General features: G+C 51.3%; 3 protein-coding genes across 3 annotated transcripts; 1 reads left to right on the top strand and 2 right to left on the bottom strand.

The window, feature by feature from the left end:
• Positions 1 to 289: 289 nt before the first annotated feature.
• GNPNAT1 (glucosamine-phosphate N-acetyltransferase 1) lies at positions 290 to 6257 on the bottom strand. The gene is made up of 6 exons (XM_065063191.1): positions 6104 to 6257; positions 3975 to 4162; positions 3207 to 3269; positions 2457 to 2584; positions 1918 to 1979; positions 290 to 1511 (listed from the first exon to the last, which is right to left on the bottom strand). Exons 2-6 carry the CDS (start codon positions 4144 to 4146, stop codon positions 1364 to 1366), a joined length of 573 nt encoding a protein of 190 aa, XP_064919263.1. The 5' UTR covers positions 4147 to 4162; positions 6104 to 6257; the 3' UTR covers positions 290 to 1363.
• An 891-nt stretch (positions 6258 to 7148) lies between these two features.
• Positions 7149 to 8718, bottom strand: LOC135579657 (inositol 1,4,5-trisphosphate receptor-interacting protein-like 1). Its single transcript, XM_065065801.1, has 2 exons — positions 8668 to 8718; positions 7149 to 8312 (listed from the first exon to the last, which is right to left on the bottom strand). Exons 1-2 carry the CDS (start codon positions 8716 to 8718, stop codon positions 7242 to 7244), a joined length of 1122 nt encoding a protein of 373 aa, XP_064921873.1. The 3' UTR covers positions 7149 to 7241.
• A 1141-nt stretch (positions 8719 to 9859) lies between these two features.
• On the top strand, positions 9860 to 12824 carry LOC135579511 (inositol 1,4,5-trisphosphate receptor-interacting protein-like 1). The gene has a single exon (XM_065063186.1). The coding sequence runs from the start codon at positions 10097 to 10099 to the stop codon at positions 12176 to 12178; it is 2082 nt and encodes a 693-aa protein (XP_064919258.1). The 5' UTR covers positions 9860 to 10096; the 3' UTR covers positions 12179 to 12824.
• Positions 12825 to 13605: the final 781 nt, after the last annotated feature.

The raw sequence follows: 13605 nt of genomic DNA, 5'->3' as shown, positions 1-13605 counted from the left end.
TTCTAGGTGGTCCTGGCAGCCCTGGGCTGGTGTCAGTAGCCATGAAGCTCTTTGGCTGCAGGGAAAGGCTCCACCAGCAGAAGAAGCTGAGACTTGCCTTTGGAGACTTGCTGCAGAGAAGCCAGACTTGAGAAGGTGCAAATGTGCATTGGACATACACTCAAAACCCATGTGGAGTCTCAAAAAGTGGTATTTTTCAGTCCAGGGAAAGGAAAAAAGGGTATTTGCAGCAGGGGCAACACCAGGCGCACACTTACTCTGGGTACAACACAGCAATACAAAAACCAGATACATTTGGCAGTCTTCATTTATTCAGCCTAAACAAAGATTTTTTTAAAAAAATAATCAATAAATAAACCAGACATCACTAAGGAAACACTATATTGAGTGGAGTACCATCAGGAACGTTAAATAGAAGCCCCACCACAGCTTTAAGTAGCTCTCCACACCACAATGAAAGGACATTGTGTAAGGCCCAACTGTTCACAGACGGGACTGGCTGTTCTGGCCGAACCTTCCTGCATTCATAATGCCCAAGTCACAGATGTAGGATTTGTCACTCTCTCCGCACAAAACACCACTGTTGAAAACCAGGGTTTTGTACGTTATTTGCTTGCCGTCGCTGGCAAAAGTGCTAAAATCATCCAATTTTATAGCAAGAGGGATGCTCCAAAACAGCAGCAAACTATTGGGTGTTTTTTTTTGTGTGTCAGAAAACAAGTAATTATCCTGAAAACAAAGTTATCAGCTAAAGTGCAGAACCCCTGCAGTGAGAAGTACGCATCCATTTTTAGACTCGGAACATCAGCTTTAGCATAGTAAATTCAGTTTTGGAAAATAGTGCCTATAAAATGTGAGGTACGCTAATACCGAAAGCACTTCTGTGGAAAGAGAACAAGCGCCCGTTCTGTATCGCTAACTCCGCACGAGAAGCATCCCTACCCAAGCTACGTCGTCCTTCTGTCAAGTACAGAACAATCCCACCAGCTGCACTTTGGCTACCGAGAAAAGAAGCACAAACCTTTAGAAAAATACAAGGCAAGAAAAAATTTGAGATAAAAATATATACCTTTGGTTAAAAACCATCCTTTTCACAAGAGTCCTTTGTAACTCAGCTAGAACAAAAAAGCTTCACTTGGACTGAACAGTAGTAAAAATTAGTTCTAAGCGCTTATTTTCTAACCCAAAGGACCCTTCTAAAGTGTCAGTAATGTTTTTTTCGCAGGATTTACACATTTCATGTTCATTATTTATAGGAATCGTTATATTTGCAGCAATAAACTATATCAATTTTTCACGAAGAGAATGTTTGTAGCACAAGCTCCTCCACCAAAAGTCTTTAAAAAAAAATTACTATAAGTTCTTAATTAAAGAACCGTTGAAACATGTAGTTTTCTTCAGATACCGAATAGCCAAACTTCTTATAGAAATCCACATTTTTTGGCAGACACTCAAGCGTAATTTTGTAACAGTTCAGTCTCTTACTTAGCAATGTCAAAGTGGACGTTAACCTGAAAAAGACACAAAACCAAGAGATAAATGAAAGGACCCTGAAGGGAGGATCAATTAGCATTTAATTAGCTACCGTTATCAGACCTACAATACTGAAGTTTTACAGCACTCTGCGTTTTTTTCACTAGACAATATAGTTGCTATCACAAGGAAAGAAAAAAAGAGCAAAGTACCAGCATCTTGCAGATAATTTTCTGTTCCTGTTCTAAGGACCTTGGCTTCGCTCTGCCAGCTGGTGACACCATCTGGTTAAACTCTTTTTAACTGGTCTGACTGGGAGGATCTGCCCAGCAACCCTGCGGGGCTGAACTGCCAGGTTCTGGGCTTGTGTGGTGCGGTGGGGGGACAGACACCAACCGTGTACCTGCCTGTTGTTGAACAAAGGTGGCGAAATAGAATACTTACAGTTTCCCAAGCTGCTTTCCTCTACACTCCCCGCTGACAACGACATCCTCTATCCTCCCTCGCTGTGAAAATACAGGAAAGTGTTAGTCAAACACTGTTGTGTGAGTTTCCCCACTGCTCTGCATTTTATGCTTGGATTTTCTTTGGTCGACGTGCTTGTGACGCCCCTTCCAGCACCCAAGAGGAGCTGTAGTGCCGCCACAGCCCTTCCCCGCAGGGAGATTTGTGTCCCTCTCCCTCCCTGTTGTCACACGTCCAGCTGGGACTCCAGCGAGATCCTCAGCCATCTGCTCCGGCAGAACCACCTCTTGAGTTCAAAAGCTGAATGGGACAGACACCAAATTGCTCTTGTTTCCCCCAAGAAAAGCCAAAGCTTCCTTTTTGTGTTTAGCTGAGCGCCCAAGGATGGGAGATATTTTTAAAGTGCCTCCGTCACTGACTCAGCAGAACGTACTTCATCACACCATAAAAATAACACGCGCGGAGTCTGGGGACGGGATCTTTATTCCTCACTTTACAGCTGCAGCGAGAGAATTTACCTTTGCACAGGAGTGAGTGAACTTATGTTCTATCACCAGCGTTGCCGTAGCAACAATCTGTCCGAGATTTGTGTCTTCTACGACAGTGACGTAGTAATCTCCAGATCTCTTCATGTGCTCAAAGGTTTCTGTGGGAGCAGACAGTGGAATGGTCACCGTTAATCTCAGATTAAATTACTGTGAAGTCTTAATGCTTGGAACAGATTGTGAATGTAAACCAGGAAGATGTGCCTAAAACCCCAGAACCTGAAAGCCCCAGAGTCTAACCCAGAGAGAGAACAAGGTAAAAAAAAGCAGAAATTAAACAAAAGTCTTCTCCTTAGCTGCCAAGGGAACCTTCCCTTCCCAGAGTCCCTGCAGATGGGTGCTACACCAGTGACAGTACTTCTAAGTCTTCTTACATCTCAGCATGAGCAGTGACGAAGCTCAGGACGCTGTGGAGCTGTGATCAAAGACGAGCCTCTGCCTCTCTACCGGCGCTGCAATAATTCAGCCAAAACAACCCAGCATCCAGTAGGCCCTTCTGCTGGCGATCTAAAGCGGGGTCTCAAAAGCACGATTACAATTTAGGCCTGTCCCAACCCTTTGAGATAGCTGCAACGCTGAGTGCCAAAGGGGACCTGAACTAATAAATCCCTCTGGCATCGGGCAGTTGGGAGCTTCACACCCGAGTAGATTTGCTGTCAGCATCACTATCCTTTGGTTCCCAGCAACCTCGATGGAAATGCCAAGAAATAATGATATACTCACTGATAAACTGCTCTGGGCTTGCAACTCCAGTTTCAGTCAGCTGACCCAGAACCTTAAAAAAGCCTGTCATAAAAAAAGGAGGGACAGAAAAACCTTCAGTGAGGGACAGAGACACACAATTAACACAGAACAACCCGACAGGGCTGTTTGGAGAGTTTACGTCCAGCCCCATGGCACCAGCCAGTTCAGGGGTATGTAAAGCTTGTGCTCTGTGGAGTGTAGAACTAGACTGTAATCTTCAAATCAAACTCCCGCCTTGAGCAATGCTGGAGGATCAGCTAATGCACCAGCAGGAAACTGCAGCTTGAGTGCAGGAGGCACATACGTGCAGAAAGAAAAGTATAAGCCTGAAATTAAGCAATATTAAGCTGTATGTTCAGAACAATCTTTTTGTCCAAGCTATAGAACTGAGGAAGTCTCTGTACATTAAGGATAACGTGCTGATTCACACTACTCTTATATTAACGGGAATAGTATGAACAACCACACTCCCTCCTAAAGCTGTGGTGAATAGGAAGCTGAGGATTATTTGAAAGTCTTGACTTGAATTTAACATTCTTTTTGAGGTTAAAACAGTAAAACCAATTTTGAGGGTCACTCAACACAGCACCAATCCACGGTGCCAATCACTCAAATTCCTTACTGATAAAAATAACACAAATCAGATAAAACGCCCAATCCTAATCTATGGAGGCATCATGGAGAAATACATATTATCTAATTCAGCACCCAGCTTTTATTTGTCGTTATCATTAAACAGGATTGTACCTCGATTTAAATCAGCCGTGCAAAGTGGTCTCAAAACTAGGCCATCTCCTGGATCTAACGGAGAAATAGCAGGAGAAAACGTCGTCGTATTCTCACTCCAGTCAAGTTCGTGCAGAATATTTGGGTCAAACATCGGCGTGTCGTCAGGCATCATGGTTGCAACAGGCATCATGGCTGCACCAGGTGTTCTGGAACGGAACACACAGAAATATTTGGTATCTCAGCCAAGAAGTGAACATACAGACGACACACCTGCTCACACGCGTTTCTCACGGAGCCGTGTTTGCTGCGTGTATTTACAAAACGAACGCCATCGCAGCTCTGAAGCCTCGTTGTGTATTAACAGGTAAAACGCAGAACTGCCAAGATGACGGTGAGACACCTGTTAATGATTAAAGAGAGATCCGGGAATTGTGTATTCTTTGGAATTAGGGAAAAGAGGAAGCAAAGAGTTCCCTAATTCCTAGATACAGCAAAAGAATTGTCATTTGTGCAATACCCGGTCAGGTTTCTGGTATGAACAGAGCGTACCATGGGAAGTTTTCACGACAGTAAGTTCTTTATATATCTTCGAATTAACTTTAAAAATACACTAGGCAAACACTGTTGGACAGGTCAAATAAACATCAGAAAGAAAAATGTATTTGGGATGAACACTTTTGAAAATAAGACATCTTACAGCCCTGTCAAGCTGCCCAGAGAAAGTACAGAGGTTAGTGATGAAGCATCTCAGTGTAACTGCAGCGTGCCAGCCTCAAAATAGAAGGTGGCTCTGGAAAACCAACTGAGAAAACTTCTCTAAAAACAAACAAAACACAAAATCAATTTTTATGCCACCTGCTGGTATACACTGGCCTTTAAATCCCCACTCTCATCTCAGTCTTGCACATGTAAGTAAAAACACTTGATGTTATAGCGATTAAACAGCAATACAAATTCTCATGCCACATGAATTTTCAAAATGAAACAGCAGGAAAAATTATGTGCAAAGAAAAACATTTCCATAGAGGGGTGAGTCAGAAGTGAGAATCCAGGTCTTCCAAGTCCCAGCCTGGAGCTTCAGTGATGAGATCACACTGATATCTGCAAGTCCGTCACTAGTGTATTAATTATGTCATTACTGAACAAAACTGAAGTCTCCCTGGTTCCAGCAATACGTTTGGTATCTCTGTTCCTAGGTATATTATTCTAATATTGCTGTCACCCAGCTCCATTTCAAAGCCTTCCTAGGATTCGTGTTTGTAACATTCAAATAGTGTCCTGTACAGAACAAAATTAATCTAATTAATTTCAGCTCGGGGTTACTGAATACCAAACACACACAGCAGTAGAAAAGCCCATGAAGGAAATAAAATTTTTGAAGTGATAGTGTGATAAACTAAGAGTTATTTTTCAAACTATCTCTGGCACAGTTGGAGCAGGAAGAAGTTTGAAGCTTCACGCATTTTCTGGAGTCAGGAATATGAATTAAAAGGCACCGGCCATTACAAAAAGGATTAAAAATCGAGGGGTAAGAGCTGCAGCTTTCTTCCGCGGGCCGCCGGTGTCCCCTCCAGCCCCGCTGAGCTCCCCCCCAGCGCAGGTGCTGGCCCTGAACCCCGCTCTGTTCCGGGAAGCGGCGGGGAGGAGCAAGGTATCCGGGGGGGCGAAACGATCCGCCCGCCCGAGGAGGGGGGACCCCAAATCGGTGGGTCCCGGGGGTGCTCGGCAAGGGCTCTACCGGCCTCAGAGCCCGGCCCTGCCCCGGGAGGCGAGACAGCCCCGCGCGGCTCCACACCTGAGCAACCGGGGGGGACCACACACCCCGAGCTCGGTCTCTAAGCGGGGTCCCCACAGCTCCCTCGGCTGGAGCGGCTCCTCGGGGGCGGGACACCCCCATGAGCCCTCCGGCGGTTCCCCACGCCCCTCACAGAGTCTTTTTTGGGGGGTTTCTTCGCCTCACACACAGCCCCTCAGCAGGAACTCCTCACCTCACACCCAGCCCCCCGGGGGTTCCCCACACCCAGACCCGTGCGGGGATCCTCTCACACCACATGCAGCCCCTCAGCGGGGACCCCTCACCTCACACCCGGCCCCCCGGCGGTGCCCCCAGCCTCACGCAGCCCCTCGGGGGGTGTCCCCGCACTCACCCGCACACGAAGCCGCGGCACCAACCCCCGCCCGCACCGGCTCCGCCGCAGGGACGTGGCGGGAGGGGGGCGGGGCCCGGCACGCACGCAAGCACGCTGAGCACGCAGCCAATCGCCAACCCCGCCTCGCCTCCACGCGCACGGAACTCCGCGCCGTCCTCGCGACTCTGGGGAACAGTCCCGCCCCCGCACGCGGATTGGGCGGTGTACTGCCAGACCACGCCCCGCTCTGATAGAAGACCCGCCCCTCTCGTCGGGTACTGCTCCAGCGCGCGCTCTGGGCAGTACGGTGGGGGTGCGGGGTGGTCGCTGATTTTGATCCGGCTCGTCCCTCCCGCCCAAGTGCGGAGGCCAATAGCGTTCAGGAAGCCAATGGTACCTGGGGTGGGTTAGAAGGGGGTGGTCAGTAGGTCAGAGAGGTTCTCCTGCCCCTCTGCTCTGCCCTGGGGAGACCACACCTGGAATATTGTGTCCAGTTGTGGCCCCTCAGTTCCAGCAGGACAGGGAACTGCTGGAGAGAGTCCAGCGCAGCCACCAAGATGCTGAAGGGAGTGGAGCATCTCCCGTGTGAGGAAAGGCTGAGGGAGCTGGGGCTCTGGAGCTGGACAAGAGGAGACTGAGGGGTGACCTCATTAATGTTTATAGATATATAAAGGGTGAGTGTCAAGCTCTTCTTGGTGACAACCAATGATAGGACAAGGGGTAATGGGTACAAACTGGAACACAAGAGGTTCCACTTAAATATGAGAAGAAACTTCTTCTCAGTGAGGGTGGCAGAGCCTGGCCCAGGCTGCCCAGGGGGTTGTGGAGTCTCCTTCTGTGCAGACATTCCAACCCGCCTGGACACCTTCCTGTGTAACCTCATCTGGGTGTTCCTGCTCCATGGGGGGATTGCACTGGATGAGCTTTCCAGGTCCCTTCCAATCCCTGACATTCTGGGATTCTATGATTCTGTTTCTATTCTGTTTATTGGCTACACATTCCAGCTATAATGTGATTCAAACACACCTTTTATTGGCAACTTTGCAGATGGTAAAGCTCCCAGAAGGAATGGAGTGTCTCACAGTCAGGGGTACAGTCACTGTCCGGTTGGTAACGGAGTCCCTGTCACAGGCCTCCTCATGCAGGACGACCTCTTTCAGTGTCCGTGGAGAACCTGTTTACGAAGCCAACATTGCAGCACCAGAAAATCAAGCCATGCCTCCTCATAGGCGTCAGGATTGTGCTCCAGGTGCTGGAAGAGATTGAGCCACTTAGCCGTTTGCAGTTCCAGGGGCAAGATGATCTCCTCAGGCACATTATCATTGCCGATGAAGAAGTGGTTGAGGCCTTTCTTGTTCAGGCACCTCTGCAGGTACAGCATGATGTCCTCCAGCCGCTCCGTGAAAGCGTCCTTGTGCCAGCGTGACAGGGGTATGATGGTCAGCAGGTGCATCACAACTGTCTTCAGCGTATAGATGTAAAAGTCTCTGCCCAGCAGGCTGCTGACACAGAGCTGCAGGCACCTGAGGTGGCAGATGTCAGGCTGTGCCTGGCTGGCAATATAGCTGAAGAACTTCCTCTCTGCCACAGCGTAGGTCTCTGGCCAGATCGTGCTTGGGGTGTAGGCAGCCTCTGCATACTGGCTGCTCAGGAAGATGTCCGAGTCACCTTCCTGCACCCCAAACATCAACTCAGTTAAGAGACTTTTCTCCCAGCCTTGTGTCACGCGGAATTTGCAGGAGCGATCCGAGGGCAGCACCATTAGGCGGTGTGTGGCTGACTCAGGCAGATCCTTCCAGAAACGCCTCACCATCTTCTGGAACCAGTGAGCAGTTTTCTGCACATCCAGGTAGGAGTCAGTGCAGAGGTCGTCTAGGATGTTGGGGCCCTCCTTCCTCCTCTGCTCCTCCTCGGGGTCGTGGAGGAAGCAACGTGTCTCTGCTGTTCGCTGCTGCTTCTCACAGGTACACTCCAATTCCACACGGATGCGAAAGTTCCTCACCGGCCACGAGGGGCCCGGCTCGAGCTGGAAGATGTGTCCACGGGGGGGCTTCAGAGACACAAGCAGGTGGTGGGTGATGTCTACTTCCTGGGGACTCCAACCTTCGAAGGCGGTGCCCACCTCGAGGGCTTTTTGCACCACAGGGTACCAAGTATTGGAGAACTCATACTTGAAGAGATCGATGAATTTTTGCACCAGGTTCTTCACAGCTTCGCAATCTCTGTCCTGGTTCTGAACTGGCCTCTAAACACCCCTGGAGCTGCTCTTCCTACAGTTACTTATCTGTGATGCCAGATACTGGGGGGTTTCACAGAGGTGAAAGAGAGTCCAGGGTGCAGGTGTGATTGTCTGGGATTAGAGAACTGAGAGCACTGTGTAACAGGCAGGATCCAGGAGAAGGCAAGCAAGGAAAGCTGAGCCACCCACTGCCCACATTAGAAGCAAGGCCACCAGGAAAGGGGCACAGGTGGGGCACGAGAATCCAGACCGATCAGTTAGAATATTGCGTGTCATTAGCATCACGCTTCATATTTAAGGTGAGTGGGGATCTTCTGGCTAGTGTCAGAGCTGGGACGGAGACCTGTTTGGAGGAGTTCTGTTCGGGAGTTTCTTTATTTCGGTCTTTTGCCATTCTGCCGTTTTGCAGAGGCCGCTGGGCCTTTCTGCCTTTTTCTGTCTTCTCTCTCTGGGATCGGTTCTTCTGGACGAGGGTGCTGCTTCCTGGGACGGGCTGCTCGGTGCAGGCAGAGTTCAAGAGGAATTGCACTGGGTACCTTTTGTGTTTTATTTCCATTTCATGTACATTATTTTTACTAGTGGTGTATTAGTGATATTTTGTTATTTTATGAAACTCTGTTTATGCCATTCCACGAGTTTCTCCCTTCCCTTTCCTATCTCTCCCCTATTGGGGGATGGGAGGACGGGGGAGTCAACAAGCGGCTCTGGCGGCTCTATTGCTGGCTGGAGTTACACCACGACATGGAGCTGCGAGATCGCTCACGAGACTGCTCATCGCCAGACAGGCTCTGAAAGAGCTCTTCATGCACAGAGCTGTGTTTGCGAGGCTCACAGCTGACTGCAGGCGACAACTTCATCCCACAGGGACACAGAGTGGAGACCAGGGTGGCTACAAAGATGATTTTTTCCCTGCTTTCCCGTCACACTCTCACAAATGTGGCGGCGATTTCACATGGGAAAAGAAACTCCTTGGCAGCTCCATCTGCACCGGGACCAAGCGATAGGCACCGCTGATGTGTCTCCGTGTGTTCGCTGGGGTCCAGGTGGAGACTCTGCTGATCCCAGACACATTCCGGGGAGCTGGTACCACAGAACTGAACGTGCTGGACGTGGAGAAACCAGTGCTCTATCGGCAGTGGGAGCTGCCCACTGGGAAAACTGCACCTGCACCCCCTCGTCACCCTTAGGAATTGTCTCTTTGGAATCAATGTCCTCTCGCAGTGGCACAGCAGGAACAGAGGTCCTGCCATGGAGAGGCCCCATCTTCCCAGCGCAATTTCCACCATCACCCACCCCAGAGGCAACAAGGGCCCAGCCGTGACCACCAGAGCAGCGGCCAGCAGCAAGGGAGCTGATCCCATCTCATGGGATAGGATGTCAGGGAGCAAAACATCCGTGGGTCACATCACCCATTTTTATAACTGGGAAGGGTGTGGGGGGCTTGTGTCTGCTTTGTAAACAGAACCTTGGGAGTGCTGTCAGGCTCGGTGGGTCCGTACATTGTCAGGGTTGGTGTTTGGTTGCCAGGGGCAGCTGCGAGTGGCTGGGCCGGGGTGGTCAGGACCAGGTAGGGCCGGCGGGCGTGCCTGTGACGTGCTCTGGCGCCTGTGACATCACAGGGGACGAGTCCCCACGGGGCGGTTATCAGGGGCGCCAGCAGCAGCGCTGCCCCAGTCCGGCCTGGGCCAGCGGTGAGTGCGCAGGCGGGGGGAGGCCGGGCTGGACGGGGCCGGGGCAGAAACGCGGCCCCCGGGGGTGGGTTCTCACCCTGCATGGAGGGCCCGGCCGCTCGCGGGAGCACCTTGGCCAGGGCACGGAGCCGCCGCCGCTGGGGCCGGGGCAGCCCTTGCTGCCTCCCAGCTGCCTCGGCCCCGCTCCTAACCTGCCCCCAGCTCCCTGTGGCCCCCAGCCCCGCTCCCCAGCCACCAGCCCCCTCCCTCTCGCACAGCCCCACTGAGCCCCTTCTCTCCCTTCTCGTGCAGGCCATGGCTCTCTTGGACGTTGCCTTCGGACTTTGGCAAATTCTTACGCTGAACGTGCAGCCGGTCGGCTATGAGCCGGATGAGGAGACGCGCGAGCGCATGGAGCAGCGTGCGCAGATGCTGAACCGGGAGATGACTCGGCTGTGGCAGGAGGTAGAGCGGATGAACCAGGAGCAGAGGAACCAGGAGCAGAGCGGCTTTGCTTGGGCATCCCTGCTCCTCTCCGCCTTGCAGTGCTGGCAGTTCTGGGCCATTGCTGCAGTCCTGGTCCTGCTCTTTGGGCTCTGCTGGTGGCTCAGGAAACGGAGCCATGAGCCAGAGAGAGAAGAGGAGAGCTCCGGTAACAACGTGGAGGAGGAGAGACATAGAGAAGAGAATAACGATGCAAATGAAGCCGAAGAAAGAAGTGATAATGCAAATGGAGCTGAAGAAGAGCATGACGATGCAAATGGAGCTGAAGAAGAGAATGATGATGCAAACGAAGCTGAAGAACAGAATGATGATGCAAATGAAGATCAAGAAGAGAATGATGATGACAATGAAGATGAAGAAGAGTATGATGATGCAAATGAAGGCGAAGAAGAAAATGGTGATGACGATGAAGATGAAGAAGAGTATGATGATGCAAATGAAGGCGAAGAAGAAAACGGTGATGACGATGAAGATGAAGAAGAGCATGATGATGCGAATGAAGGCGAAGGAGAAAATGGTGATGACGATGAAGATGAAGAAGAGCATGATGATGCAAATGACCCGGGAGTGTTTTTTGCGGAGGGCATACAGTGGCCAGTTCAGCACCTGGACAGAGATTGCACGTCTGTGCTGAGCCTTGTGGAAATCTTCATCCTTGTCTACCAGCGTTTATTCTCAAATACTAGTTTTCCAGTGCTGGAAAAAGCTATCGGGGTGGGCAGTGCCTTTGAAGGGTGGAGTCCCCGTGAGGAAGACATCACCTACCGCCTGCTTTTGCCCTTGAAGCCCCCCCGTGGACACACCTTCCACCTGGAGCCGGGCCCCGTGTGGCCAATGAGGAACTTCCGCGTCCGCGTGGAGTTGGTGTGCACCTGTGAGACGGAGCAGCCGGCAGGAGAGACACGTTTCTTCCTCCACGACCCCGAGCAAGAGCAGGGGAGGAATGCAAGCTTCAGCACCCTAGACGACCTCTGCACTGACTCCTACCTAGATGTGCAGAAAACTGCGCGCTATTTCCAGATGTTCGTGAGACGTTCCTGGAGGGCTCTGCCTCTTTCAGCCATTCGCCGCCTAACAATGCTGCCCTCCGACCGCTCCTGCAAATTCTGTGTGACAAATCGCCGGGGGAAAAGGCTTTCAATTGAGTTGATGTTCGGGGTGCAAGAAGGCGCCTCGGACATCTTTGTGAGCAGCCAGTATACAGAGGCTGCCTACACCCCTAGCACGATGTGGCCAGAGACCTACGCTGTGGCAGAGAGGAAGTTCTTCAGTCATATCGCCAAACATGCACAGCCTGACACCGGCTACCTCAGATGCCTGCAGCTCTGTGTCGGCTGCCTGCTGGGCAGAGACTTTTCCACCTATACAATGAAGACAGTTGTGATGCATCTGCTGAGCGCCATGCCGCTGTCAAACTGGCGCAGGGGGCATTTCTGGGAATGGCTGAACAGCATCATGCAGTACCTGCAGAGATGTCTGAAGAAGAAACACCTGAACCACTTCTTCATTGGCAATGAGAACGTGCCTGAGGAGATCAACTTGCCCCTGGAATTGCAATTGGCTCAACCAGTCAACCTCTTCCAGCACCTGACACAGAATCCTGACGCCTTTCTGCACGCACAGCTTGAGTTTGAGGAGCTGCTAAATCGGGTTCATATAATGCTTCTCCGCGGACGCTGAAGGAGGTCTTCCCGCACAGAGCTGTGTTTGCGCAGGTCACAGCTGCTGGCAGACGACCGCGTCTTCCAGGAGGAAAAAAGAGAGGAGAATGCAGGGCACGGAACGGAAAGGGAACACCCTGCGCAGCAGCCCTCCGCCAAAAGTGGCAGCGTTCCCCTCTCGATGGTCTCCCCAGCGCAGCAGCCGGTGAGGACAAAGAGGATTGTGACCCTGCTCTCCACTTTCACTGTCAGGGCCGTGGTGGCGATTTCACATTGGCCCAGATACTCTTGCTGGGAGCTCCGGCGGGGCAGGGACCAAGCGACAGGCACCGCTCCATGTGCCTCAGTGTGACCTCTGGGGCCTGGGGGACACTCTGCCCACCCCAGACACTCTCTTGGGAGCTGGTGCCACAGAACCGAGCGCGCTGGACACGAGGAACACGCTGATCAGTCGGCAGCGGGAAACGTTCCTGCCCAGCAAAAGCACGCGCTGGGGAGTGGGACCCGATGCAGCTGAAGAGGCCGTCGCGAGGAGGCTTGTGACAGGGACTCCGTTACCAACCGGACATTGACTGCACCCCTGACGTTGACACATTCCGTTTCTTCTGGGAGCTTTACCATGTGCAAAGCTGCCAATAAGTGTTGTGTTTGAATAAACATTGTGTTGTGAGTTTTTGCATCACTTTTGTGGGGATCGTGGGCATAGGGTGCTGACTGCTCAGCTGGCACAGAGTCAGGGAGCGTTTTGCGGAAGATCTGATGTGGTGGGCTGTGGTCTCTCTGATTCTGTAAATCTGGCTCCCCTTTGCGTCCATGCTTCCTCATCGGGGCAATGAGAATAACTCATCAGCCTCCAGAAGGTGGTTCATCCAGTGCAGCAGATGGAGGAGAGGATGCAGGAGCAGAGTGGCGTGGCCTTGGGAGCACTGTGCTTTTCTGCCTTGCAGCAGTGGCAGGTCTAGTCCTTCTCCTGCTCTTTGGGCTCTGCTGGTGGCTAGAGAAAAGGAGCTGTGCCTATGTGGGTATCAGTGAGGAGGAGAGATCCAGCAGCAGCACAGTGCAGGAGGAGGAAGAGGAGGCAGGGTTGAGAAACACGAGGAAGAGGAAAGTGAAGAAGATCGTTGTGATGATAGTGATTTGAGCATGGTTTTTGAAAAGCACATTCAGTATCCAGTGCAGAACATGGCCAGCAAGTGCCAGGTGGCAGAGGAAGTAGTGGTGACTTCCTCCATGTTTTCAGATTGCTCTTCTTCAAGAGTTTCTTCCTCCCAGTGCAGCCAGTCATTGATAAGGAGACCAAGGGAATGCCAAAGAAGCTCACGTGTAGATTTATTACTATGGTAGCCAAGAAGGACTGGTAAGTTTTCCCACGTTCCGTTGTGAAAGGGGCGTGTTTGAGGAGGGGTGGATGGAACAGATGATTTAAATTGACCAATTAAGTATTCC

This window comes from Columba livia, chromosome 5 (genome assembly GCF_036013475.1).
Source record: "Columba livia isolate bColLiv1 breed racing homer chromosome 5, bColLiv1.pat.W.v2, whole genome shotgun sequence".
Taxonomy (NCBI): domain Eukaryota; kingdom Metazoa; phylum Chordata; class Aves; order Columbiformes; family Columbidae; genus Columba; species Columba livia.
This window is presented reverse-complemented; position numbering and strand designations above follow the sequence as displayed.

Excerpts from the sequence above, each read along its gene's own strand:
- GNPNAT1 (XM_065063191.1), bottom strand. The coding sequence starts at position 4,146 with ATGATGCCTGTTGCAACCATGATGCCTGACGACACGCCGATGTTTGAC. Across the intron at positions 3,270-3,974 it reads CACGGCTGATTTAAATCGAG|GCTTTTTTAAGGTTCTGGGT; the intron begins GTACAATCCTGT and ends TTTTTATGACAG. Across the intron at positions 1,980-2,456 it reads TCACTCACTCCTGTGCAAAG|CGAGGGAGGATAGAGGATGT; the intron begins GTAAATTCTCTC and ends GTATTTTCACAG.
- LOC135579657 (XM_065065801.1), bottom strand. The coding sequence starts at position 8,718 with ATGGCAAAAGACCGAAATAAAGAAACTCCCGAACAGAACTCCTCCAAA. Across the intron at positions 8,313-8,667 it reads AACAGAACTCCTCCAAACAG|GACAGAGATTGCGAAGCTGT; the intron begins GTCTCCGTCCCA and ends GTTCAGAACCAG.
- LOC135579511 (XM_065063186.1), top strand. The coding sequence starts at position 10,097 with ATGGAGGGCCCGGCCGCTCGCGGGAGCACCTTGGCCAGGGCACGGAGC.